Source organism: Equus asinus, chromosome 2 (assembly GCF_041296235.1).
Source record: "Equus asinus isolate D_3611 breed Donkey chromosome 2, EquAss-T2T_v2, whole genome shotgun sequence".
NCBI classification, from domain to species: Eukaryota; Metazoa; Chordata; class Mammalia; order Perissodactyla; family Equidae; genus Equus; species Equus asinus.
This window is the reverse complement of record NC_091791.1, coordinates 151,864,013-151,890,449: the sequence shown is the minus strand read 5'-3', so window position 1 is coordinate 151,890,449 and position 26,437 is coordinate 151,864,013. Positions and strand designations below refer to the sequence as shown.

General features: G+C 36.6%; 1 protein-coding gene across 2 annotated transcripts in view; it reads left to right on the top strand.

The window, feature by feature from the left end:
- GOLM2 (golgi membrane protein 2) overlaps positions 1-26,437 on the top strand; it is a 100,194-nt gene that overhangs the window by 19,408 nt on the left and 54,349 nt on the right. For both annotated transcript variants that reach the window (XM_014847084.3, XM_014847085.3), the window contains exons 2-4: positions 19,594-19,648; positions 22,381-22,483; positions 24,487-24,577. In XM_014847084.3, the coding sequence (XP_014702570.1) occupies positions 19,594-19,648; positions 22,381-22,483; positions 24,487-24,577 (249 nt within the window). The remainder of the gene's footprint in view (positions 1-19,593; positions 19,649-22,380; positions 22,484-24,486; positions 24,578-26,437) is intronic.

Below are 26,437 nucleotides of genomic sequence, written 5' to 3'. Positions count from 1 at the left end.
ATTTTGTCTTTTTTTTTATGGCCGAGTGGTATTCCATTGTGTATATATACCACATCTTCTTTATCCATTCATCAGTCGATAGGCACTTGGATTGTTTCTATGTCTTGGCTATTGTGAATAGTGCTGCAATGAACATAGGGGTGCATAGGTTACTTTGGATTGTTGATTTCAACTTGTTTGGGTAGATACTCAGTAGTGGCATAGCTGGGTCATAGAGTATTTCTACTTTTAGTTTTTTGAGGAATCTCCATACTGTTTTCCATAGTGGCTGCAACAGTTTGCATTCCCATGAGCAATGTATGAGAGTTCCCTTTTCTCCATGTCTTCTCCAACATTTGTTATTTTTAGTCTTTGTGATTATAGCCATTTTAATGGATGTTAGGTGGTATCTTAGTGTAGTTTTGATTTGCATTTCCCTGATGATTAGTGATGTTGAACATCTTTTCATGTGTTTCTTGGCTATCTGTATATCCTCTGGAAAAAGGTCTGTTCATATCCTCTGCCCATTTTTTGATCAGGTTGTTTGGTTTTTTGTTCAGGTGTGTGAGTTCCTTATATATTATGGAGATTAACCTCTTGTCGGATGTATGATTTGCAAATATTTTCTCCCAATTGGTGGGTTGTTTTTTTGTTTTGATCCTAGTTTCTTTTGCCTTGCAGAAGCTCTTTAGTCTGATGAAGTCCCACTTGTTTATTTGTTCTTTTGTTTCCCTTGTCTGAGAAGACATGGCATTTGAAAAGATCCTTTTAACTTCACTGTCAAAGAGTGTACTACCTATGTTATCTTGCAAGAGTTTTATAGTTTCAGGACTTATCTTCACGTCTTTGATCCATTTTGAGTTTATTTTTGTGTATGGCATGAGATAATGGTCTACTTTCTTTCTTTTGCAAGTAGTTGTCCAGATTTCCCAACACCCTTTATTAAAGAGACTATCTTTTCTCCATTGTATGTTCTTGTCACCTGTGTCGAAGGTTAGCTGTCCATAGATGTGTGGTTTTATTTCTGTTCCTTTGATCTGTTTGTCTGTTTTTGTAGCAGTACCATGCTGTTTTGACTAGTATGGCTTGGTAGTACATTTTGAAGTCAGGGATTGTGATGCCTCCAGCTTTGTTCTTTTTTCTCAGGATTGCTTCAGCAATTCGCAGTCATTGGTTGCCCCATATGAATTTTAGGATTCTTTGTTCTGGTTCCATGAAGAATATCAATGGGATTCTGTTTGGGATTGCATTGAATCTATAGATTGCTTTGGGTATTATGGACATTTTAACTATGTTTATTCTTCCAATCCAAGAGCATGGAAGCTCTTTCCATCTCTTTATGTCATCATCTATTTCTTTCAATAATGTCTTATAGTTTTCATTGTATAAGTCCTTCACCTCCTTGGTTAAATTTATTCCTAGATATTTTATTCTTTCTGTTGCATTTGTAAATGGAATTGTATTCTTGAGTTCTCTTTCTGTAAGTTCGTTAGTAGAGTATAGAAATGCAACTGATCTTTGTAAGTTAATTTTGTACCCTGCACCTTTACTGTAGTTGTTAATTATTTCTAATAGTTTTCTGATGAATTCTTTAGGGTTTTCCAGATATTAAGATCATGTTATCTGCAAACAGCGATAGTTTCACTTCTTCACTCCCTATTTGTATTCCTTTTATTCCTTTCTCTTGCCTAATTGCTCTGGCCAAAACCTCCAGTACTGTGTGGAATAAGAGTGGTGCTAGTGGGCATCCTTGTCTTGTTCCTGTTCTCAGAGGGATGGCATTCAGTTTTTCCCCATTGAGTATGATGTTGGCTATGGGTTTGTCTTATATGGCCTTTATTGTGTTGAGGTAACTTCCTTCTATCCCCATTTATTTAAGGGTTTTTATCAAAATGGCTGTTGGATCTTGTCAAATGCTTCCTCTGCATCTATTGAGATGATCATGTGGTTTTTATTCCTCATTTTAATGTGGTGTATTTACATTGATTTGCAGATGTTGAACCATCCCTCTGTCCCTGGCATAAATCCTGCTTGATCGTGATGTATGATCTTTCTGATGTATTGCTGGATTCGAGTTGCCAATATTTTGTTGAAGATTTTTGTGTCTATGTTTATCAGCAATATTGGCCTGTAGTTTTCCTTTTTTGTGTTCTCCTTGTCAGGCTTTGGTTTCAGAGTAATGTTGGCCTCATAGAATGTGTTAGGAAGCATTCCATCTTCCCTGAGTTTTTGGAATAGCTTGAGAAGGATGGGTATTAGATCCTCGCTGAAAGTTTGGTAGAGTTCTCCTGGGAAGCCATCTGGTCCTGGGCTTTTATTTTTTGGGATGCTTTTGATTACTGTTTCAATCTCTTTACTTGTGATTGGTCTATTTAGATTATCTATTTCTTCTTGATACAGCTTTGGGATGTTGTAAGAGTCTAAGAATTTATCCATTTCTTCTAGATTGTCCATTTTGCTGGCATATAGCTTTTCGTAGTATTCTCTTGTAATCCTTTGTATTTTTCTGTGATATCCATTGTTATTTCTCCTCTTTGATTTCTAATTTTATTTATCTGAGCTTTCTCTGTTTTTCTTTGTAAGTCTGGCTAGGAGTTTGTCAATTTTGTTTATCTTCTCAAAGAACCAGCTCTTTGTTTCATTGATCCTTTCTTCTGTCTTTTTTGTTTCAATTGCATTTATTTCTGCTCTGATTTTTATTATTTCTCTCCTTCTGCTGACTTTGGGCTTTGTTTGTTCTTCTTTTTCTAATTCAGTTAGGTGTAGTTTGAGATTGCTTATTTGGAATTTTTCTTGTTTCTTAAAGGAGCCTGTATTGCGATGAATTTCTTTCTTAGGATTGCTTTTGCTGTATCCCATATGAGTTGGTATGGTATGTTTTCTTTTTCGTTAGTCTCCAGATATTTTTTGATTTCTCATTTAATTTCTTCAATGATCCATTGCTTGTTCAATAGCTGTTGTTTAGTCTCCACATCTTTGTCCTTTTCTCAGCCTTTTTCTCATAATTAATTTCTAGCTTCATAGCATTGTGATTGGAAAAGATGCTTATTATTATTTGAATCTTCTTAAATTTCTTGAGGCTTGCCTTGTTTCCTAGTGTATGGTCTATCCTTGAGAATGTACCATATACACTTGAGAAGAATGTGTATTCTGCTGTTTTTAGATAGAGTGTTCTATATGTCCATTAAGTCCAACTGGTTTAGCTTTTCATTTAATTCTACTGTTTCCTTGTTGATTTTATGTCTGGATGATCTATTCCTTGATGTTAGTGGAGTGTTGAGGTCCCCTACTATTATTGTGTTGTTATTAATATCTCCTTTTAGGTTTGTTAATAGTTGCCTTATGTACTTTGGTGCTCCTGTGTTGGGTGCATAGATATTTATAAGTGTTTTGTCTTCTCGGTGGAATGTTCCTTTTATCATTATACACTGCCCTTCTTTGTCTCTCTTCACCTGTTTTATCTTGAAGTCTACTGTGTCTGATATAAGTATGGCAACCCCTGCTTTCTTTTGTTTGCCATTAGCTTGGAGTGTCATCTTCCATCCCTTCAGTCTGAGCCTGTGTTTGTCATTGGAGCTGAGATATATTTCCTGGAGGCAGCATATTGTTGGGTCTTGTTCTTTAATCCATCTTGCCACTCTGTATCTTTTTATTGGAGAATTCAGACCATTTACGGTTAGAGTGATTATCCATATATGAGGGCTTAATGCTGCCATTTTATCACTCGTTTTTCCAGTTCTCCTGCATTTCCTTTGTTTCTCATCCTGTGTGTTTTTGTCTACCAATTGAGTTATGTAGTTTTTTATGTTGTGTTTCTTTGTTTTCTCCTTATTTATTATTTTTGTCTCTGTTCTGCTTTTTTGTTTAGTGGTTACCATAAGGTTTGTATTCAAAATCTCATAGATAAGATAGTCCATTTTCTGACGGCCTCTTATTTCCTTAGACTAAACTGATTCAGTCCCTTTCCTCTTCCCTCCTAAGTTGTTTTTCTCACATCTAATTCCATCTTGTCTTGTGAGTTTGTGGTTAAAATGACAAGATTATCTTTGTTTTGGTGTTTTCCTTCCCTTTATCTTTAATGCTATACTTCAGTATTTGCTAACCTGTTCTGATATACAGCTATAATTTTCTGATTTTGTCTACCTATTTATCTCCTTACTCCGTGCTTTGTAACCCCTTTCTCCCTTTTTTTTTTCAGGTTTGAGGGCCTTCTTGAGGATTTCTTTAAGGAGTGTCTTGTGGCTGTGAACTCCCTTAGCTTTTGTTTGTCTGGTGTAGTTTTTATTTCTCCATCATATCTGAAGGATATTGTCAATGGATAGAGTATTCTTGGCTGAAAGTTTTCGTCCTTCAGAGATTTGAATATGTCATTCCTGTCTCTCATAGCCTGTTAAGTTTCTGCAGAGAAATCCACTGAAAGCCTGATAGGGGTTCCTTTGTAGGTTATTTTCTTCTGCCTTGCTGCCTTTGGTATTTTTTTTTTTTTTTTTTGTCATTCACTTTTGCCAGTTCACTACTATATGCCTTGCAGTAGGTCTTTTTACGTTGACATATTTAGGAGATCTGGCAGCTTCTTCCACATGGATTTCCATCTCCTTCCCTAGGTTTGGGAACTTCTCTGCTATTATTTCTTTGAACAAGCTTTCTGCTCCATTCTCCTTCTCTTCTGCCTCTGAAATACCTATAATTTTTATGTTGCATTTCCTAATTGAGTCAGGTATTTCTCGGAGACTTTCTTCATTTCTTTTTAGTCTTAGTTCTCTCTTCTCCTCTACCTGGAGCATTTCAATATGTCTATCCTCGATTATGCTGATTTGCTCCTCTGTGATGTATGCTTGAGCATTCAGGAAATCCATATTTTATGTCTTCCATTGTGTCTTTCATCTCCAATATTTCTGATTGATTTGTCTTTATAGTTTCATTCTATCTTGTGAAGTAGCTCCCAAACTCATTGCTTTGTTTCTCTACGTTCTCTTTTAATTCATGGAGTTTTTTGATGATAGCTATTTTGAATTCTCTGTCATTTAGATTACATATTTCTGTATCTTCAGGACTTATTTCTGGGTACTTGTCATTTTCTCTATGGTCTGGAGATTTAATAGAATTTTTGATACTGCTAGAGGGCATGGCTTTGCTCTTTCCCATCCTGGTATTATTTGGTCACACTTATCACCTATCGCCACCGGGTGGGGTGGGCGGTCAAGAACCGTGTTTTCTGAGCCCTCTGTGTTCTGCTGAGATCTCAGGCGCTGGAGCCAGCCCTGGGCGAGTGGGGGGTTGGGGCATTTTCTTCTTCATGCTCTTGCAGGCTTACTCGCTCTGCTCTTGCTCTCTACTCTCCTGGGGTGTTTGGTTGATAAGGTCACCCCTGTGTTAGCTTTCACCCTAGTAGGGGCTTTCCCCTAGGCTGTGAGGCACCTCGAGGATCTTTGATGTTCCCACAAATGAATGTACCCTCCCCACTTCCTTCCCTTTTGGAGCCTACATGCAGTCCCAGGTTGCAGTCTTTTGAGGAGGGAGTGATGTTTTCTCTTGCCCCATCCCACACCCTCCGAGGGGGTTCCGGCCTCTCCCCCCTCCAATGTGTGGCTGCTTGGGTCTCTCAGATGTCTTTTGTGTTGTGTGGATGTCCTCTGTTGGAGTATGAATATCTTTTTTGTTGTATGGTGGAGGGTAGAGATTGCTGGGAGAACTCACTCCACCATGATGCTGACGTCACTCCTCCGAAAACTAAAGCTTTTGAAAGTCATTTGCCTCTGATTTCTAGTACCTGATGTTGGGCTAAAACTTAGGTCTTCAGATTTCTAATCCTTAGTATTTCCACTATACCACGGTTACTTTGTCAGATGAAGAATCAGATGGAGATCAGTTTTGAGACTGTTATATTTAACATTTTTAATGAATGATTTAGAAAAAGTTCACATTATACAGATAACACTCATGAAAGGAATAAACCACAGAAAGATCATTAAGTATGCATTAGGGAAAAAATTGAAGCTTCAGCAGAAACATTTAGGAGAAAATAACTCAAAATGTACTTACTTACAGGATAATGAGCTCTAGGGTATCAATAAGGAATTTGGGAATAGAGTAATACTTTGGCAAATTCTGTGAGATCTCCAGTGTACTGTTTTAGCCAAAAAGGTTACATTTTGGTGACTGCCATGCTAGGTACTGGGGACAGTATAGAAGACATTCTACTCTTTTACATAAAAATAATAGCTAACATTTATTAAGCAGTTGCTATGTCCCAGGTACTATTGTAAACACATTGTTTATCTCAGATGTAGTCCTTTTTATAACCATGTGAGGCAGATAATATTCTCATTTTACAGATGAGGAAACTAAAGCACAGAGAAGTTAAGCAGTACATCCAAGGTGATAGAGCTAATAAGTCATGGATTAAGCATTCAGACCCAAGCAATTTAACCTTAGAGCCTGTTCTTTTAAGTACTGTGCTATTGGGCCTCTACATAATCACAGTCTTTCCTTACCTTTGTTCAGTATTCCAATTTAATAGAATTATGTTCTATTAATGAAGGGAATTCTATATATGCAATTAAACATGATTTAATTTTGTGCCACTGTAAACATTTTTACATGAAAGTTTGTTCTCAAATAAGAAAAAAATATTTTTCAGCCAGGAGTTGGAAAGGGTTTATGTCCTTTACTTTAGAAAGTCTCAGACATATACTCACTCTAGGTGCTGTGAATGGGAGTGAGCTTTCTAGTACAATTACTTTTGGGAAAATTGGTATCAGAAGACTAAGGGCTAACTATACGATCAAGTTTTTTATTTGAAAGTAATGGGTATGATTGGCTGAGGTAACTTTCACAGAAAGTGAGCTGAAACCCTATTTTGGTCTTCTGCTAGGTGGAATTATTGTTGAAAGTTAGTTTCTCTGGTAGGCTATGCTGGGAACAGCTTAAACACATTACCTTAAATTCACTCTAGTCAGGCTTTTGCTCTTGACACACCACCAAGTGTCCTTTTCAAGGTACCAGTGATTTCAGTATTGTTAAATCCGGTGGTCTATTCTCAGTCACTATCTTACTTCACCTATGAGCAGGATTTGATGCCATTAATTACTCCCTCCTCCTCCTTGAAACACGTACTTCATTTTGACTTTTAGGAAATCTAGTTTGCCTCCTACCTCAGTAGCCATTCCTTCTCATTTTCCTTTTCTGGTTTCTCCTCAAATGGAATGCCCCAAGGCTTAGTCTTTAGGCCTCTTCTTTATCTTCACTCAGTGCCTTGGAGAACTTCCTGCTACCTCTTTAAATACCATCAATACAATGGTGATTTTCAAATTTATATCTCTTGCCCAGACTGTTCCCTTGAGTTCCAGGCTTGATATCGAACTTCCTACTCACCATCTCCTCTTTAATGGCAAAAATGGTTTTGGACTTAACCTGTCCAAAGCCAAGTCCCTGATCTTTCCCCCACCCAAAAGTTCTACTCACTGTTTTCCTCAACTCAGTTAATGGCAACTCTTTACTTTCAGTTGCTCAGGCCAGAAACTTTGGAGTCATTCCTGTCTGTTTTTTTCTCGTCCTCTCATCCAATTTATCAGCAAATCCTGTTGGCTTAGCTTCAAAATATATCCAGAATCCAAACACTTCTCCCTACCTCCATTACTATCATCCCAGTCTAAATTACTGTCATCTCTTGCCTAGATTATTGGTGATAGTTTAACTGGCTTCCTTTCTTCTGTGCTTACTCCTATTTCAATCCATTTTCAACATAGCATTTTGTTAAAATGTCAATTATATCATGTTCCTTATCTGCTCAAGAGGCTCCAATGGCTTCTGTCTCAATTGCAGAAAAAGCCCAAGTCTTTACAGTGGCCCATAGGCTGTATATCATCTGCTCCCCTTGCAGTTCTCTGACCTCATCTCTTACTAGCCTCCTTGTTGCTCACTTCATTCACATCACACTGGCCTGTTTGATGCTCCTTGAAATATCAGTCATTCTCCTACGTTAGGACTTTTGCACTGGCTGTATACCCTTCCCCCAGATAACTGCATGGTAATTCTTACTCTTAAAAGTCTGTGTCCAAATGACACCTTCTTGTTGAGGCCTTCCCCCTCTTCTCCATGTCTAATGTATTTTCTCCACAGCACTTATCAGTTTCTAATCTATGGTATGGCTTCTTTTGTTTATTGTATGCTACTCCCCCACACCCCCAAGGAGAGCAGGGCTTTTTGTCTGTTTTTGTGATTTGCTGTATCCCAGTGCTTAGAACAGTGACTTGAACAAAATTGATACTCAATAAATACATGCTGAATAAATTAAAATAGGAAGAAATTAAATGTTCTTTAAGACCTAAAACAGGATTTGGCAGCAATGGTGGGTAGTATTGGCAGGAGGTATCTGGGACATGACTAAATTAGAGGAGACCTGAAAGTGGAAGGTGTGACTAGGGCCTAATAGCGTAAAAAATTGGGAGCATGTTGGAAGAATGGGGGACAGTGAATGTAATGAAATTTTATCTGTAGAAATTAACTTCATGCTACTGTAGAATCAATTTCAGTTTTGATTTTGATTTTAAAGGACACAGTGTAGTCTGTAGCAGTGAAAAGAAAAGGGCAGGATACTCTGTTTGCTGATGATGAGCAGATATAGGAAAGAGCAGTGTATTAGAGATGGTCAAAACTGGTTGACAATGTTAAAACTAGACAATTTCTGATAACCTGATAGAGAAAGTGATGCCCACCTTATGTAAGGCATTAAATACTTGGTAGAAGAGTTTTAGATTCTATACTATGGGCAATAGTATTCTACTGTTGGATCATGACTAGAAGAAAGACTTGATGGAAAACAAGTTTTTGCCAAGATGTTTCTCACTACTGTTTGGAAATGGATAAAAGTGGAAAAAGACTAGTGATAGATTATATTTCCTCATTTATGTATTCAATAATAATGTTGATTACCTGCAGTGTGCTGGGGAATACAGCGGTGACAAATAAATAAGATCTCCTCTCTTATGGAGCTTATATTCTAGTGCAGCCAGATGAGAATAGTCCATGTAGATCAAGGTGGTTGCCATGAACATAAAAAGAGTTAAGGGTCAGATCTGAGAGAAATTGCAAAAGAAGAATTGGCAAGAGTTGGTAATAGCTTCTGTGGAGTGTGAATGCATGCAGTTGCAGGTACTAACGGGCTGGTGGGTAGGATGAGAAGAGAGAAGGGGCAGGAGAACCAAAAGGATGATGATGAAGATAATGAGGAAGTTGAGAAGGGCTGCTAATATGTGGAGAAACTATTCTGATTTTTTTACATTTCAAGTTTCAAGGATTAGTGAGACATGCAAGTGGAAATGCTTTATTTATGGGCTGGATGTGGCAGATGGGGAGGAGACTCTTGCTCTCATGCTTTCCAAGTGTGCTTTACTTTCCCTACCTACCTTTCATTCTTTCCTTCCCTTTCATAGTCCTCCACCTGTACCCCCGTATGTGACTTAGAATTTATCATTCACTCGACATGCCTCCTGTGGGTCAGCTGGAGGCGCTGCTCTCTATCTTCCTCAGTCTAGCAGCCACCATCTGAAACATTGGTTGCTATGGTAGAATGAGAGAGTGGTGAATTGTGCTCCCTATAATTCTTTATGCCTGGAAGCAGTTTGTGCCATTTTGCTAACATTTCATTGCCCTACTCTCACCCCAACTTCAAAGGTATGGGGAGGGGCAGTCCTACCAAGTGCTTGGGATGAAGACTAGAAATATTTGTCAACACTAATGACTGCCAAAGGCCTTGATTTTTAATTCATTCTAACATGAACCTGATGTAGGATGTCAGATTCTTGAAATTTAAACTTTCTGAACTTCAAACCTGCATATTCTTCTGAGAGTATATCAAAAAAAGAGATTAGATCCAGCTGGTATAGGTGCCTGCCAAAGACATACTATAGATGAGTAATCGCTAAACCTGGCTGCTTATCAGAATCCCTTCAACTTATAAAAAAAAGATTCCTGGGCCCATCCTCAGACTGCTGAATCACACTCAAGTAGGGTGGGAAAGGCAAGAATATGTATTTCTTAAAGCTCCCCGGGTGATTCTGAGCATCAATCTGAGGTTTGACAGTTAAGTTATAGGAGACAATTGTCTCTAGAAATCATTTGAGTATGAGATATAATCAGGAAAAATGTTTCTGATGTGGAGAAACAGGAGCCAGAAATGACATCTGTAAAAAGCTGATTGTATATAACATTTGGGATCAATGGTCATAGTTGTGTTGATTGCCCAAGAACAGGTCATAATGAAAGTGAAGCATGCACAGTTGAGCCATTTTCAAGGTCCCAGAATGAAAAGAGAAGCAGAGCAACTGAGCTGGTAACAGCTGCCAAAATTAATTCAGAGTAGCCATGTGGGATGGGGAAAGCATTAAAAGAGCTTCAGAAAGAGGTGATAGAAATATAAAGATTAAGTTTTAGATATTAGAGGAAGAAAGATTAGAGGAAAACAGATGAATAATGGGATGAGCAAGAAGTGCTATAGGAAAATATCAGGAGAAGATAATTCTTACTGAAAAAAAGAGATAACATAGGCGTCAGAAGAGAGAAAAAAAGGAGATCGCAGGAAGGATAGTAAGCATGTTTTAAGAGATTAATATCAAAAAGGCCAAAGTGAGCATGGATAATCTGCCTATTAAAGATAGACTCAATCCCAGAGAAACAAGTATTACAGAAGGGAAGAGGTAAAGTAAAGCCTAAGGCAATGAAGTTGATAACGGGGGAAATAAGTGAGGGAGTTCAGAACAAATCTTGAAGAGTAATTAAAATTATACAAATATGAAAAAAGTACAACTTAAGGTAGGAGAGCATGCAGTACAAAGAGTGTGGAACATAAAAGTCTAGGGAGTCATTCAGCAAACATTTATTGAATGTTTATTGGTGTCAGGCAGTATGCCAGATGATGGACACACAGGGATGAATGGGAAACATTGTTCCTGTTCTCATGGAATTCTCATTTCTGGTAAATGTTGCAGGTAGAAAAGAAATAAGGTGACATTCTTATTGGAAATAGGACTGCATGTGAAAAAAAAAGTTTTGTTTTTGAAATGACTGCATGTGAGGCCCTTCCCGGTAGACTCTAGAGCCAGGCAAGATGTTTTGAGTATTCTGGATTTTTGAAGGATTTGGGTTGGAGTCTGTCTGACCATAGATGTAATTTAGGCAAGGGGATGGGGGCTGTGTTTGTGAATGTATGTGGGTCTATCTATCTATCTATCTATCTGTCTATCTACACACACCTATCTCTCTCATCCCCAAAGAAATTTGAAAGGGAAAATAATTATTTGGTATCTTTCTTGCATATTGTAAATAAGGATATTTTGGGAAAAGTCTGAAAGTAACCAAAAAGGGACCTATGAAGCGAGGCAATGAGAATCCCTTTATAAAATCAGGATTAAGTAATACTTCTTAGAGTTTATGTACTGTTACCTGTCTGGAATATACTTAGAAAAAAGGAAAGTACTCCTATAGCATTGCCAGTTCAATAGAAAGTATATGTGGTGGTGGGGAGGAAAAACTTTTTCCTCTCCCCTTCCAGGTTCTTTGGCTGGCCTGATAGTTAAATTGATACAAGACAGATGAACAGGAGAAAACAAATTTAATTTTGTATGTATGGGAGCTCATAGAAATATGAAAATTCAAAGAAGTGACCGAAGCAGGCAGCTTTTATACCTTTTAGACAAAGAAACAATACATTTGTAAAGAACCGATAAGACAAAGAAGCTTAGGCTTGGGTACTAATTAGTGAAGAAACTAAGCAATTTGTTCACATAGCCTTCTTGGCCCTGAATTCTGTATCTCTGGCCGTAAGAATGTCTCTCTGCCTGTGGCTTATTTTGCGGCTGCTGGGCCTGAGCCCCATCAGTGGCAAAGTGAAATATCTTTTTTCCAACCATGCAGTGGTAAGAACTCAAATTAATTTCTCAAAAACTGGGGAGTTTTGGGGCTGGCCCTGTGGCCGAGTGGTTAAGTTTGTGAGTTCTGCTTTGTTGGCCCAGGATTTTGCCAGTTCGGATCCTGGGCACAGACATGGTACTGCTCATCAGGCCATGCTGAGGCGGCATCCCACATAGACAACCAGAGGGACCTACAACTAGAATATACAACTATGTACTTGGGGGCTTTGGGGAGAAGAAGAAGAAGAAAAAAACTGGGAAATTTTGGCAGAATCATTTAAAAGATAAACACGTTCTTGTTAGAACACAAGGGAATTAGAACTATGAGAAGGAATAATCAGAAGGGAAGCCAAGCCTCCTTTTGAAGGTGATGAGATGGTGGGAGTTTAAAAGAAGTGAAGGCTTTTGTTACTGCACCAGGGTCGTTTTTGCCTGCTGCTCAGAAAGCTGAACACTGAGATGACGAGATTGCAGCAGAGAGAGAGTTTAATCACAAGGCAGCCATGTGAGGAAGCGAGAGCATGAGTCTCAAGTCAGCTTCCCAAAAATAGGGACTCAGGGATATTTATGGGATGGGGGGCAAGGTGGTCTGAGATGTGGAGATAGGTGATTGCAGGTGAGGAGAGTTGAGGTAGTTGATGATGTGCACAAACGTAGTCAGACTTCATGCCTTTTCATGATCTGAGGTGGTGTTAGCATAATCTGAGGGTGCAATTTTTAGCCTCTTGACACCAAAAGGTTGCCTGTTGGACATCTACATGGGCCCAGTTGATGAGTTGGTGGTCTCAACCAGCCTGGAGTAGACAAAGGTGTTCTAATTCCTGAAAAACAGCTCAAACACCCATTACCATGGTGACCCAGGCTCCAGGGAGATGTTATCTATAGGAACCTACTGGGAGTCAGATAGCATATTGCCTAAACAGCACAGTTAACAATGGGTGGGTTAAATAGCTAAAAGCTATAATCAGTAATTGCAAAAAGGAAAAAAACCTTTAGTTCCTAGCTACTTAATCATCAATGGCTAACTCTTTGCCCATTTCACTTTCAGAGGAAGGGTTAAAACCAAAGGATTTAAATAGCTAAAGAGGGGCTGGCCCGGTGGCCGAGTGGTTATGTTTGCTCACTATGCTTTGGCCGCCCGGGGTTTCACTGGTTCGGATCCTGGTCACTGACATGGCACCGCTCATTAATTAGGCTGTGCTGAGGCGGTGTCCCACATAGCACAATTAGAGACACTCACAACTAGAATATTCAACTATGTACTGGGGTGGCTTTGTGGGAAAGAAGAAGGAAAAAAAAGGTTGGCAACAGTTAGCTCAGGTGCCAATCTTAAAAAAAAAAAAAGAGCTAAAGAGACCCATCTGTGTGCACAAATGATCATTGAAAAGCGTAAAAGGAAAGAAAAACGAAGTTGGAGCAAATATTAAAAATCAGAAACTAAATGGGAGAAGTCTTTATAAACAGACTTAAGATGATAGAAGACATAAGATTAAAGTCAAAATTAAATCATTGCTTTACATTCTTAGATTTTGCAGTCATACAAGGGAGTGTCATGGTAGTTAAAAATACTTTCAGATTTCCTTACAAAGACAACATTGAATGTTAGAAGTCTTAAACAAACCATTTTAGGAGCTAGGTAAGAATTTTGGGAATGGAGTATGTATGTGGAGAGAAGAAGGATCAGATGCCTGTAATATTGCAGTGTCAAAAAGAACAACAGATAATTTAGTAGCAGACATCTAAATTCTAAAAGTGAGCAACATAATAAAATTGCTGTAGAGGAAAGATAATTTCTGGGTTTAATGATCTACCAGCTGGGCTCTGTGAGGTCTTTGAACAGATCCTTGGCATCTCTGTTCAAAGGCATAAGGAAGGTGAGATAACTAGCACAGTGAAACTAGTGTTCATAGGAAGTGAGAGAAATTGGGAACTGATACTTGCTGATAGTGATAGTAAACACTGAATATAAGAGTTTTGTGAGAATCCTACTGGAGAGATTGACAGGAATAATGAGAACATGAAATGCTATGGGAACAGTATGCCATAAAGGGGGTCTGAGAAGCTAACTGAAAAACCCTTACATGACAAAGGAATGGGATGGGAAATAAATTCATTCTGCTTGTATTAAGAAAAGGCTTTTGTTTAGACAAGCTGTGATTTTCTCTTTAATACCATGTAAAATATATTGTTCTAGAGCAGCCCTTGAAACGTGAAGTCTTTATATGTGAGCATTAGGATCAGTGTCTCCATTCTCAATAAAGAAGATTGAAGAGAAAATTAAAGCAATAAGAATAAAGCAGTACTGCCCATATAATCCTTTACTAAGTATTTTTTTTTAATCTGTAGATTGAATTTTCCCTCCTCCATTAAAACTTTTTTTAAGTGTATAAGGAATAAAAGAGACAGTCCAGGGAAGCTGAGGTTCCTCCTAGCCTAGTATTCAAGGACAGCATCTGTCTAGTAATTTCAAAAGCAAGTTTAAAATAAAGACTATAGAGAAGCTGGAATAGCATCATAAAAATAGATTAAAAAAACAAAATAATGCAAACTTGTCAAAAACAAGAAAAAAGATTATGTTCTCTGAAGGGGAAAAAATACAAAAGAAATTGGATCATGAAAATAAAAGAAGTGGGAAAGAAAGTAAACATAGGCTAATTAGAAGTTATTAGATGTTATAAACCAATGGTACTGCAATTATAAAAATAAAAGTTATTTGAGAGCTGTTATTAGTGATCAACTGATCACATAGTTGATGGTGTCAGTTTTTCCTGCTGCCTCTGCAGCTTTCCATCAGTGATTTCATTCCTGTGTCTTTAATTACCATTTGTATGCTAATGACTCTCACATCATCAATGCCTAAGCTCCAGACCCACATATCCAACTACCTACTGAAGATCTCTTCTTGAGTATGTCACAAGTGCCTCAAATTCAACAGGTCTAAATCTGAAAAAGTCATCTTCCCACTTCTTCCCACCCCAAGTCTGTGTTTCCCTATTATGGAGTATTGCAACCTGACTCATCTAGTCCCCCTACTTTAGAAATCATCCTGATTTTCTTTTTTTACCCTTGTATCTAATCAATCAATAAAACTGTTCATTCTTCCTCTTTAATTTAATCTCTCACATATATTTACCTCTCTGTTCTCATTCTGTTAGTTTAGACCAGGGGTCAGCAAACTTTTTCTATAAAGGGCCAGATAGTAAATACTTCAGGTTTTGCAGGCCATACGGTCTTTGTCGCAATCACTGTAGCTCAAAAGCAGCCATACACAATATGTAAAAGAATGTGTGTGGGCTGTTTTCCCATACTACTATATTTATAGACAGTGAAATTTGAATTTCATATAATTCACAAAATGTTACTCTTTTTACCCCCAACCACTTAAAAATATAAAACTCCCATTCATATGGGGCAACAAAAGACCCGAAATCGCTAAAGCAATCCTGAGAAAAAAGAACAAAGCTGTAGGCATCACAATCCCTGACTTCAAAACATACTACAAAGCTACAGTAATCAAAACAGTGTGGTACTGGTACAAAAACAGGTGCACAGATCAATGGAACAGAATTGAAAGCCCAGAAATAAAACCACACATCTATGGACAGCTAATCTTCGACAAAAGAGCTGAGGGCATACAATGGAGAAAAGAAAGTCTCTTCAACAAATGGTGCTGGGAAAACTGGACAGCCACACGTAAAAGAATGAAAATTGACCATTCTTTTTCACCATTCACCAAAATAAACTCAAAATGGATCAAAGACCTAAAGCTAAGACCTTAAACCATAAGGCTTCTAGAAGAAAATATAGGCAGTACACTCTTTGACATCAGTATTAAAAGGATCTTTTCGGACACCATGTCTTCTCAGACAAGGGAAACAATAGAAAGAATAAACAAATGGGACTTCATCAGACTAAAGAGGTTCTTCAAAGCCAGGGAAAACAGGATTGAAACAAAAAAACAAACCACCAATTGGGAAAAAATATTTGCAAGTCATACATCTGACAAAGGCTTAATATCCATAATATATAAAGAACTCACACAACTCAACAACAAAAAATTAAACAACCCAATCAAAAAGTGGGCAGGAGACATGAACAGACATTTCTCCAAAGAAGATATACGGATGGCCAATAGGCACATGAAAAGATGCTCATCATCATTGATCATCAGGGAAATGCAAATCAAAACTACACTAAGATATCACCTTACACCCGTTAGAATGGCAAAAATAACCAAAACAAAAAGTAACAAATGTTGGAGAGGTTGTGGACAAAAAGGAACCCTCATACCCTGTTAGTGGGAATGCAAACTGGTGCAGGCACCATGGAGAAGAGTACGGAGATTTCTCAAAAAAGTAAAAATAGAAATACTGTATGACCCAGCCATCCCACTACTGGGTATCTATCCAAAGAACTTGAAATCAGCAATTTCAAAAGTCCCATGCATCCCTATGTTCATTGCAGCATTATTTACAATAGCCAAGACGTTGGAAGCAACCTAAGTGCCCATCAACTGATGATTGGATAAAGAAAATATGGTGTATATACACAATGGAATACTGCTCAGCCATCAAAAAGGATAAAATTGTCCCATTCACAACAACATGGATGGACCTTGAGGGAATTATGTTAAGTGAAATAAGCCAGATAGAGAAAGACAGTCTCTGTATGACTCCACTCATATGTGAAAGTTAAACATGTAGACAAAGAGAACAGATTAGTGGTTACCAGGGGAAAGGGATGGTAGGGTGTGGGCACAAAGGGTAAAGTGATGTACCTACAACACGACTGACAAACAATAATGTACAACTGAAATTTCACAGGGTTGTAAACTATCATAATCTCAAGAAAAAGTAAAAATAAATGAAAAAATAATAAAGGTGAAATATAGACTTTGACCCCCCAAAAATAAATAAATAAAAGTAAAAACTCCCTAGCTTGCCATCCCTACAAAAACAGGCAGCAGGCTGGCTTTGGCTCACAGGTCATAGTTTGCCCAGCCCTGGCTTAGACCAACGTTTTCTGTTACCTGAAATACAACAGCAGTCTCCTGCTCTCTTACTTCTATCTAGCCTGGTCTCTTGGTCCACTCATCATGCTGAAGCCAGATTGACTTTTCTAAATTGCAAATTGGATTTCACTACTTTACTTCAAGTCCTTTAAAGCTTGTCCAAAGCCTACAGAATGTATCCACATTACTTGGCAAGACCCTTCATAATATGGACCTTGCTAACCTTTCTAGCCCTGTTTCTTATCACTTCCCCCTAACTCTCTGTTCCAGCTGTTAGAACTGCTTGCAGTTTCTGTAATATGCAGTGTTTTTCACTTCTAACTTTTGACACATGCCTTGAATGTCTTTCCTCCTTACCCTCTCCCTAATTTCACCTAACTAAACAGTACTCTTCCTTCTGGACTTATTTCAGTTATCATCATCATCTCCAGAATCCTCCCCTTGATCCCCTAGAAATGGATTTAAGTACTTCCACTAAGTTCTCCTGTCATGTCTGTAGAACCCAATAATACCATTTATTTTACTATATTGTAATTGCCTATTTACTTGACTGCCTCTCCTAAATAATCAACTCCTTGAGTGCCAAGTGTTTGTCCATTGTTTTAGCCTGTTTCCTGAATGGTGCCCCATAGTACCCTCAACATTTTTATTTTTTTGCATTAAAAAAGTTGGGATATAATTTATATACTACAAAATTCACCCTAAAGTGTACAATTCAGTGGTTTTTAGTATATTCACAGTGTTGTGCAACCATCACCACTATGTAATTCAAGAACATTTTCCTCACCCCAAAAAGAAACTCTGCCCATTAAGAAGTCACTTTTTATTCCTTCCTCCCTCCAGACCTTGGAAACTACTAATTTACTTTTTGTCTTTATGGATTTGCCTAATCTGTACATTTCATATAAGTAGACTCATTACAATATTTGTCCTTTTGTGACTGACTTCTTTCATTTATCATTTATAATGTTTTCAAGCTTATCCATATTGTAGCATGTATCAGTGTACTTCCTTCCTTTTTATGACTGATTATCAGCATTATATTTTAAACTTCATTCTTCAAAGTCCCCAGGGCTCTAGGGGAAAAGAAAGAGGGACCCCTAGACTCCCACTCCTGCTTCAACTAGAGCAGGTCTGCTTTCATCTGTTATTTGTTTATGGATATACTTTCATTTGAAATTTGAAAGTCACTGGCTCTCAGTTTGAAGAATAGACTCTACCTGGGGCTTAAGGGCCTTCCATGGTCTTCTTTTTCCAACTTCCTTTCCCACTCTTCTTTCCCCTGTTTCATATGCTTTAGCCAAACAGTACTTTGGTGGGGTCGTCATACGTGTCTCATGCTGATACCTCTTAATCTCAAGTGCTGTATTTGTAATAGCCAAAAACTAGAAACAACCAAAATGTTCTACAGTAATTGAATGCTTAAACAAACTAGTGCATTTATCTCCTGGAATACTTCTCAGAAATAAAGAGGAATAAACTATTGTTGCATGCAACAACTATGTATGCATCATACTGAGTGAAAAAAAAAATCTCAAAAGGTCACATACTATATGATTCCATTTATATAACATTCTTGAAATGACAAAATTGCAGAGATGGAGAACAATTTAATGGTTACCAGGGGTTAGGGATAGTGGGGGGAAAGGGAGATAGGTTTGACTATAAAGGATACCATGAAGGAGATTTTTGTGATGATAGAATAGTTTTGTAGCTTGATTCTGATGGTGCTTAAATCTATACATATGATAAAATGGCATGGAACTATATATGCAGATTGTACCAATGTCAGTTTCCTGGTTTTGATGTTCTACTATAGTTATGTAAGATGTACCCATTGGAGGAAATCGTGTGAAGGGTACATGGGAACTTCTCTGTGCTATCTTTGCAATTTCCCGTGAATCTATAATTATTTCAAAATAAAAAGTTTTAAAAATGTTCTTTAGAGATTAAAGTGGTATTTCTCATCATTGTTTTATCACTTATGGTACTGCTTCTCATCAGTATGAATCTGACTATTCCTTTCAACATAAAGTTACTCTTGAGGTTGACAAGAGACTTCATTTGTAATGATACTTTAATTGCGTTTTACAATTAGATGAAACCTGTTTAAGCAAGAACTGAGACACAGTGGTTCTTGGTGTATGGCATTCTGGTTATCCAAGGCTTTGTTTTCATTTCTAAATTAAGTGGTAAGTCTTAATTTGAGTTATACTTGAGTATAGTTTTAAGTTCCTGGTGTTCTTGTATACTGGCTCCGAGAGGACAGTGACCACAGCAATGAGTCCTGTGTAGTATCTGTCATCATATGGAAGCTTGATAAGCATTAATTACTTTTGATTTGACATTAATTGATTCAAACAATTCTTAATGTAGAGTTAGTAAGAGGTCTTTTCTGGTAAGATTTTGAAAAAACATCGTTAATCAATATTCAACTCAAACTTTAAAACTTTCGAAAGTTGTTATACTGTATACTAAGTAAAATGAATATTCTTCTGCAAATTTAAAATAAGTATTAAAAAATCAGAAATTATCTCTAATTCTTTTTGGAAAGAGGTAGGTTATACATAGCTAATTCAAGATTTTTCTTTTGTATTTATGATCAAGCCTCAAAATGAATATGAGCAAAAAAAAGTAAATATGAGCAAAACTATGTATTCTTTAGTAAAATGAAAACTTAATTTTTTTTTTCAGGTTAAACTGCAGAACAACATATCATATCAGATGGCAGACATACATCATTTAAAGGGTAAGAAAATTAAATACACACTAAATATAAAGAAAGGTCACTATATGTCTAAAATCCTCAAAAGTTAAGAAATAGTAAGTTAGCTAAATGAAATAAAATTTTCTGAACAAAGCTCCTCTGATAGCAAAACATCTATCCTTTTTTCTGAAGGTAGTATAAAACAATTTTTAATGTTGCTTTATATATAATAAATGCAAGTTAAAATATGAAGTCTGCCTCTTAGTCTTGTGCTGTAGACAGATGGTTCACGTAATGAAATATTGTTGAAAGAGTTCTCAAAGAAAATTGAGCTGTAGCTTCAGAGGCCATCAAATTTCTAGGGAAAAGGGTAAGGAATGATCCCTGTGTACATTGTCTAATCTGCTAAAATAATTCATTCAGGTCTAGGGATGCTTTGGACAGGTCCTCCAAGCTTAATGTTTTAGATACCCTGGGAACAGAAAGAAACCTAGAACAGAAGGAAGCCTAAAAGAAACCAGGAAGAAACCTGGATACACACACACAGGCATGTATGTGTATATATATATATATATCTATTTTTTTTTTCACTTAGATGAAGTGATAGGAGATAACTAAAACTTTTATGGAAAATAATAGGTAAGGAGAGCAAGCTTTATGCTCTGCTTACATTACTTCACACCGTTGCTGGTCTTTGGAGTTTGGGGTCTGACGGCTACCCCTCTTCTTCCTCCCACCTTTTGATTACAACGCTGTGTATCATAAAACTTTGCGTGCAGTGACTCTTAAGTTTATATACGTGGGTAATACATGATCTTTAATTTCATAAATATGTCTTTTTTCTATAACCATTTTGAACCTCTTTAGATGGAATTAATTAATGTATTTTTGTCATCTTCTTGAAGAAGCCAACCTGAGCTGGCTTTGCAATTTATTGGAATTTGGCTCTTCACCTAGCAAAACCATTAGGAAGTGTTATTTGTGTGTTGTAATCTTAAAATGGAAATTATTAACTTTTTAATATCTATGATTTAGAGCAGCTTTGACTTTCTCTTAGAAATTTGATTCCTGGGTGACCACATTTATTTTTGTTGCGTTTGTGTCCATTTTATACTCTTTTTGACTTACAGGAGTGTATTAGGATGACACAGAAAATGCCACCCTGTCAGTGCTCCTTCCAGCTTGCAATTTTTATAAATAATTCTGCTTGTCGTTAAAGTATATTTCTTATTAAATAGTAATAGATCAATTGAATAAGAAATCCTGTCGCTTCCGCTAGTATATGTCAAAAGAAAATGACAGCCTATGTTATTGAGTAAAAATCTTTATTGTACTGTATGGGTTGAAGTAGATCTTGAGATGTTTTGAAATTTGTATGATACTCTTCAACAGAGAAAAAGGCTTTGATTTGAACTCATAATTGTATAACTTTTGGTTTTACTGCAGTTACTGGAACTTGCACTCTTACGGTTGAATTTCATTAATGTGACTTTTGCACCTTGGAAACCATTTCTATTGAAACAAACTTATTGACAAGCTGATTATAAAATCCAGATTTGACTCTTTTCATTGAAATTAATACTGGATTTAATGAAATTTAGTACACAGTGAGACCCTTAAAAAAACTTAAGGGTAGATAATATTTTCTTGGAAATAAAAGGAATGAGTTGGTTTTTAATCCCTGAGGTAATGAATTAACATTCGAGTATACACTGATTTATTTTTAGTAGCTCACCTTATTTTTATGCCTGTTACTGAAAGAAAATTTGAAATAAAAATGTGTAGAAGTAGATAGTTTTTTGCTTTAAGAGCTGGTCCTAGGCAACCCTTTCTTAACTATATCGCTAATCTTTGGAAATTAAATTGAGAGAGTATAGCCATGCCTTTCTATAACATGCCCTGGTGTTACGGTCAGAGACAGAACATCCTGCACAATCAGCCTTGGACCTGATCTCATGTTAAGTTACTCTGAGAATCCTGCTATGGTGACCTGCAGCAGCCACACTAGACAGAGTATCTTTGAGTTCAAAATAAAGAAGACACATGGCAATCCAAGAAACTGATATTTACTCTCTCTGCCTGCATTTCTTTTATTGGTAGGATCAGATGAAGCAGGAGCAATTCTAGAAAATGTGGGGCCATATTGATTATGGATTAAATGTTCACAAAAGAGCATCTGGCCTAGCTTTTAATTTATTATCTGGCTTGGAATTTCATGTTATTTGTTAAAACTAAAACTTTCAGCCCTAGTCCAGAAATTATGAGCTTTGAATGGAATCTTGGTGTATGTGGACCTAGCATCAGTAGCAGAACTAGAAATGTGATCTAAAGTGATTGGCACTTAAGTTGGAAGTCAAATGTGATTTAAATGAAAAAGAAGCCTTGAATTCTGTACCCATAGTCAACATATCTAGAAAATAGGATTTTTTCCCCCTACTTTTATAAAACAGATAAGTTTAAAGAGATAGGCAGGGGTTTTTTTGGTACTATCTCCACAGTTTAGTATATGTCTACATACTGTGAAAGGATGTGTAATTGTTAAATATTTCTGATGTGAAAGCCACTGAGGCATTTTGTTTTAAAAATAAATTTTAGTGCTCATGCATGTGTTATAAAAAGCACTTAAATGAGGTACTAATTATATAATTTAACTCCTTGAGAGTATGAGTAAAGAAATTGAGAAGTGTATATAATTTTTAAAATCCCATAACTTCTCAGTAGGAAGCATTAGAGTGAGTAAACTTTGTTCCTTTGATTTTACCTTGTGTGGACAGAGCAACTTGCTGAGCTTCGTCAGGAGTTTCTTCGACAGGAAGACCAGCTTCAGGACTATAGGAAAAACAATACTTATCTTGTGAAGAGGTTAGAATATGAGAGGTAAGATGCTACATGCAACGAATATTTATGAGTCTGGAATATTTGTCCAACTTTTGGACACTTAATTTTTCTTTCTGGCTTCTGTTTTTCTTTTCTTCTCTTCTTTTGTTTTCTTAGGTCTTTAAATTCCTTTTCTGTTGTGTTTTTATACCTCTTTGAAATCCATTCTCTCTTATTTTGATGTGTTAAACACCATGAAAATCCCTCTTACAAGGCATGTTGAATCTACCTATGTAGTAGAGTTCATCGTGAGACAGAAAATCTTGCAAAGCCTGAGTTTTATTGAATTAGAGCTGGCAAAAGTTGAAAGAAGGTTCCATGGTTCTTTTTGAGGGGCATCCAGAAGATGAATCAAGCACTGGGAGATGTCCCCAGAATAGCTGAGAGACTGAGTGCCAGCTGCTTCCCGTGCTCTGCACTTCAGTCCCCTGGCTTACTATTCTACACTCAGGTGGTGATAAGGTCAGGGAACCTCTTAAGGGCCTTCCTAGCAATCTCTCTTTGAAAACCTTTATTATATCTTTAATCAATTTTACATCAAAAGGTATTTTTTAGGTCTGTGCACCAAAAATTAGAAAGATTTGCCATATTTTAAAGCACTGTTTATCCATTTCTGACTTCTTACTCTTGTAGATTATCAATATGCATCTACTTAGTTATATGTATTTTAATCTAACAATATTCAATAGTTTTTCATATATCTATAGGTTTAAAGATTTAACATATTTAGAGGTAATATATTATTCCAGCACATTAATGTAGCAGAACTTGTGTAATCTCTCCCAATTGCTGGACGATTGTAGGAGTTTTCCTTTTCTCACTATTATGCCTACCATCTATAAAAATCCTTATCCAAAAAGGATTTTTCCCTTCTTATGTTATTTCACTGGTATATATTCTTAAATACAGAATTCCTGAGACAGAATGTTTTATTGGTTTTGTTGCTCTTGTCACATGTATGAAAGATTGCTTTCTAAAATGATTGTAGTAATTTATAAGGTAAATGTTTCCCCATAGCCCCCCAACGTTGGCTTTTATAACTCTAACAATTTTTTGTGTGTGTGAGGAAGATTAACTCTGAGCCAACATCTGATGCCAATCTTCCTCTTTTTGCTTAAGGAAGATTGTCACTGAGCTAACATCTGTGCCAGCCTTTCTCCGTTTTGTATATGGGACACTGCCACAGTATGGCTTGATGAGTGGTGTGTAGGTCCATGCCTGGGATCCAAACCCACAAACTGTGGGCCACTGAAGCAGAGCACATACTTAATCACTAGGCCACTGGGCCGGCCCCAATTCTAACTTAATTTTGCTATTATAGGAATAAGATAGTACCATATATACATATAGGAAGTTTAATTTGCATTTTTGATGGTGAAGGTTGACATTTTTCCATATATTTATTAACTGTTCTTTTTTGCATGAATGCTCTATTTGTATCCTTTGACTGCTTGTCCAATGGAAATTCACAGTCTTTATCTGTTTTGCTCCTCTACATTTTCTCTTGATGGCTCCATTCTGTCTTCTTTATTAGTTTCTTCCGTCTCGCTCTTATTATGATTTAGACTTTTATTATTGTGTTTAACGTTTAACTATTGTGTTTAATTTTTAGATGAATCATCTGCAGCCACTCCTTATCAACTCTCAAATTTTAACTTTTCTCATTTACTACTATATATTAGTCTCACAGTTTTCTCTTCTGTAGTGTTTTTCTGTTCTGTGATTGAAGTTGACTTTGACAATTGTTTCTTCATAAATGCAAGTTATAAAAAGAAGTTTTCATCTTTTTAATTTCTGTTTTTTTAATTAGCTTTATCAGTATTAAAGTTTCAGATATTTTAAGAATTTGACTGTGAGCTATTTTTACGTGTACTCTTTGTCCTTCCATACCCACTCTCCTGCTAACTAAATGCTTTATCTTCATGATTGTATGTCGACTTCTAGACAACTTTGAGAATTCATTCCAAGATAAGATAGCCTAAAAGAATGACTTTGTAATTTAGTTTTCAGTGTGGACAACAGATCAAGGAATTAAGAGCACAGCATGAAGAAAATATTAAAAAGTTAGCAGACCAGTTTTTGCAGGAACAAAAGGTAAATTTAAAAAATACTTAAAATATGTTCTTGTTATAAATTTTGTAATTTAGAAATGAAAATATGTACTTTTGTCATAAAACGTTATATTTTTAAGTATTCTAGCCTGCCTAATTCTACAAGTGACTTATAGTGGCTTTATTGCCAATAAAGTAGACATTTGCAAAAATATGACCTAAACTCTTAAAACTAATTTTGAGCTAAATATCTTTTATCTGACTTTTAAAAGTAATTTTTGCTGTTAATATATTTCTCATATTGTAAAGTGGATAAAATTTTACTGAAAAATCAATTACTTCCTATTTTATGCCTTTGATAAATAGAAAAAAATTGAGAAACTTTTTCCTTAATTATCTATCTCTATTATTCTGAATTTCTTTAAACACACAGATGAAATACTAGCCACTGTAACCAATTTTGATTTGTATTTTTGGGAGTGACAAATTCTTTTATTAATTGATCATTTTTATTTGACATATGTTGTGAAGGCTCTGCTGGTAATGGAGAGAATTTGTCTGAAGATTACTAGTCTTTAGGATATTCATTTGTTACACTCTGTAATCTCATCTGACTAGCCATGGTTTGTATAAAGTCTTGTGATTTACAGTAAGGAGATTGAATAGTGAAAAGTATTTATCTTGCTCTTTAGTAGCATCTCACCTAAAGGACTAGAAGTTAAGGAAACCATATTTTCATTCTTAGATATTTCACTATTTACAGCATGATATTGAGGGCATTGTTTTTTTCTCTATTTTATTTTTTGAATCTACAGAGTAGAATAGCTGCTGCCTATTTGCAGTCTGCCTTGAAGAGATGTGAGGCTAGATTGCTGGAAGATGGCAGGCCTGAGTAAGTTGCCATAGTGGCATAGAGGCATTGAGGATAGCCAGAGGTATTATTGAGACAGTGGACGGTGAGAGGAGCATAGTAGAACACAAAAGGAAGGGGAAGAGAGTTTGCTGTTGTAATTGTGTTATTACAAGCCCAGTGTATAAATAATGGGATAAATTTGCTCTCTTCTGTGCTCTCCTTGGGAGAGCTTATCCGTTTTCCCAGGCAAGTGTAATTCTGTCTTTCTGCTTTTCTACACTAGGTTATTTTTATATTATTAATTAGCTAATATCCTCTCCAATCCTTCTTTGCCCTTATCCTGCCCTAAATGGAACAAGATGAGGAGGAATGGAGATGCTTAGAGAACTTCTCCTTTCTAGGGTAACACACCAGCCCTTACCCATCTGACCAACTGCCTAATTCTAGTCCCCAACCTTCATTCCCTGTTCTTCAACTATTTAACCTATTCTTCAACTATTTAACAAGTTAGTTCTGTGAAATTTGAGTTGTTTTTTTGTGGGAACAAGTCCAATGTTAGTTGTAAGAAACAAGCATAAGTTGCATTCAGGGATTTTTTTTTTTAACCAAGCCCATGCCTATCTTAGAAATTACTCCAGAGAAAGTGTCGGTAAACCAAAACCAACCTGCTGCCTGTTTTCCTACTGCCCATGAGCTAAGAATGGTTTTTGCATTTAAAAAAGGTTGAAAAAAGATCAAAAGAATATTCTATGACATGAGAAAATTATAAGAAATTCACCTTTTAGTGTCTATAAATGCAATTTTATTGGAACACAGCTACACTCATATATTTACTGCTTTCAAGCTGCAAAGGCAGAGAAATTGTTACAGACCAGAGGAGACTAAGGAGACCTGAGGACTTAAATGCAATGTAGTATCCTGGATTGAAGCTTGGAACAGAAAAAGGATAATGGAAGAACTAGTGAAATCTAAGTGAAGTCTGAATTTGTTTAATAATAATGTACATTTTGCAAATGTACCATGCTAATGTAAGATGTTAACATTAAGAGA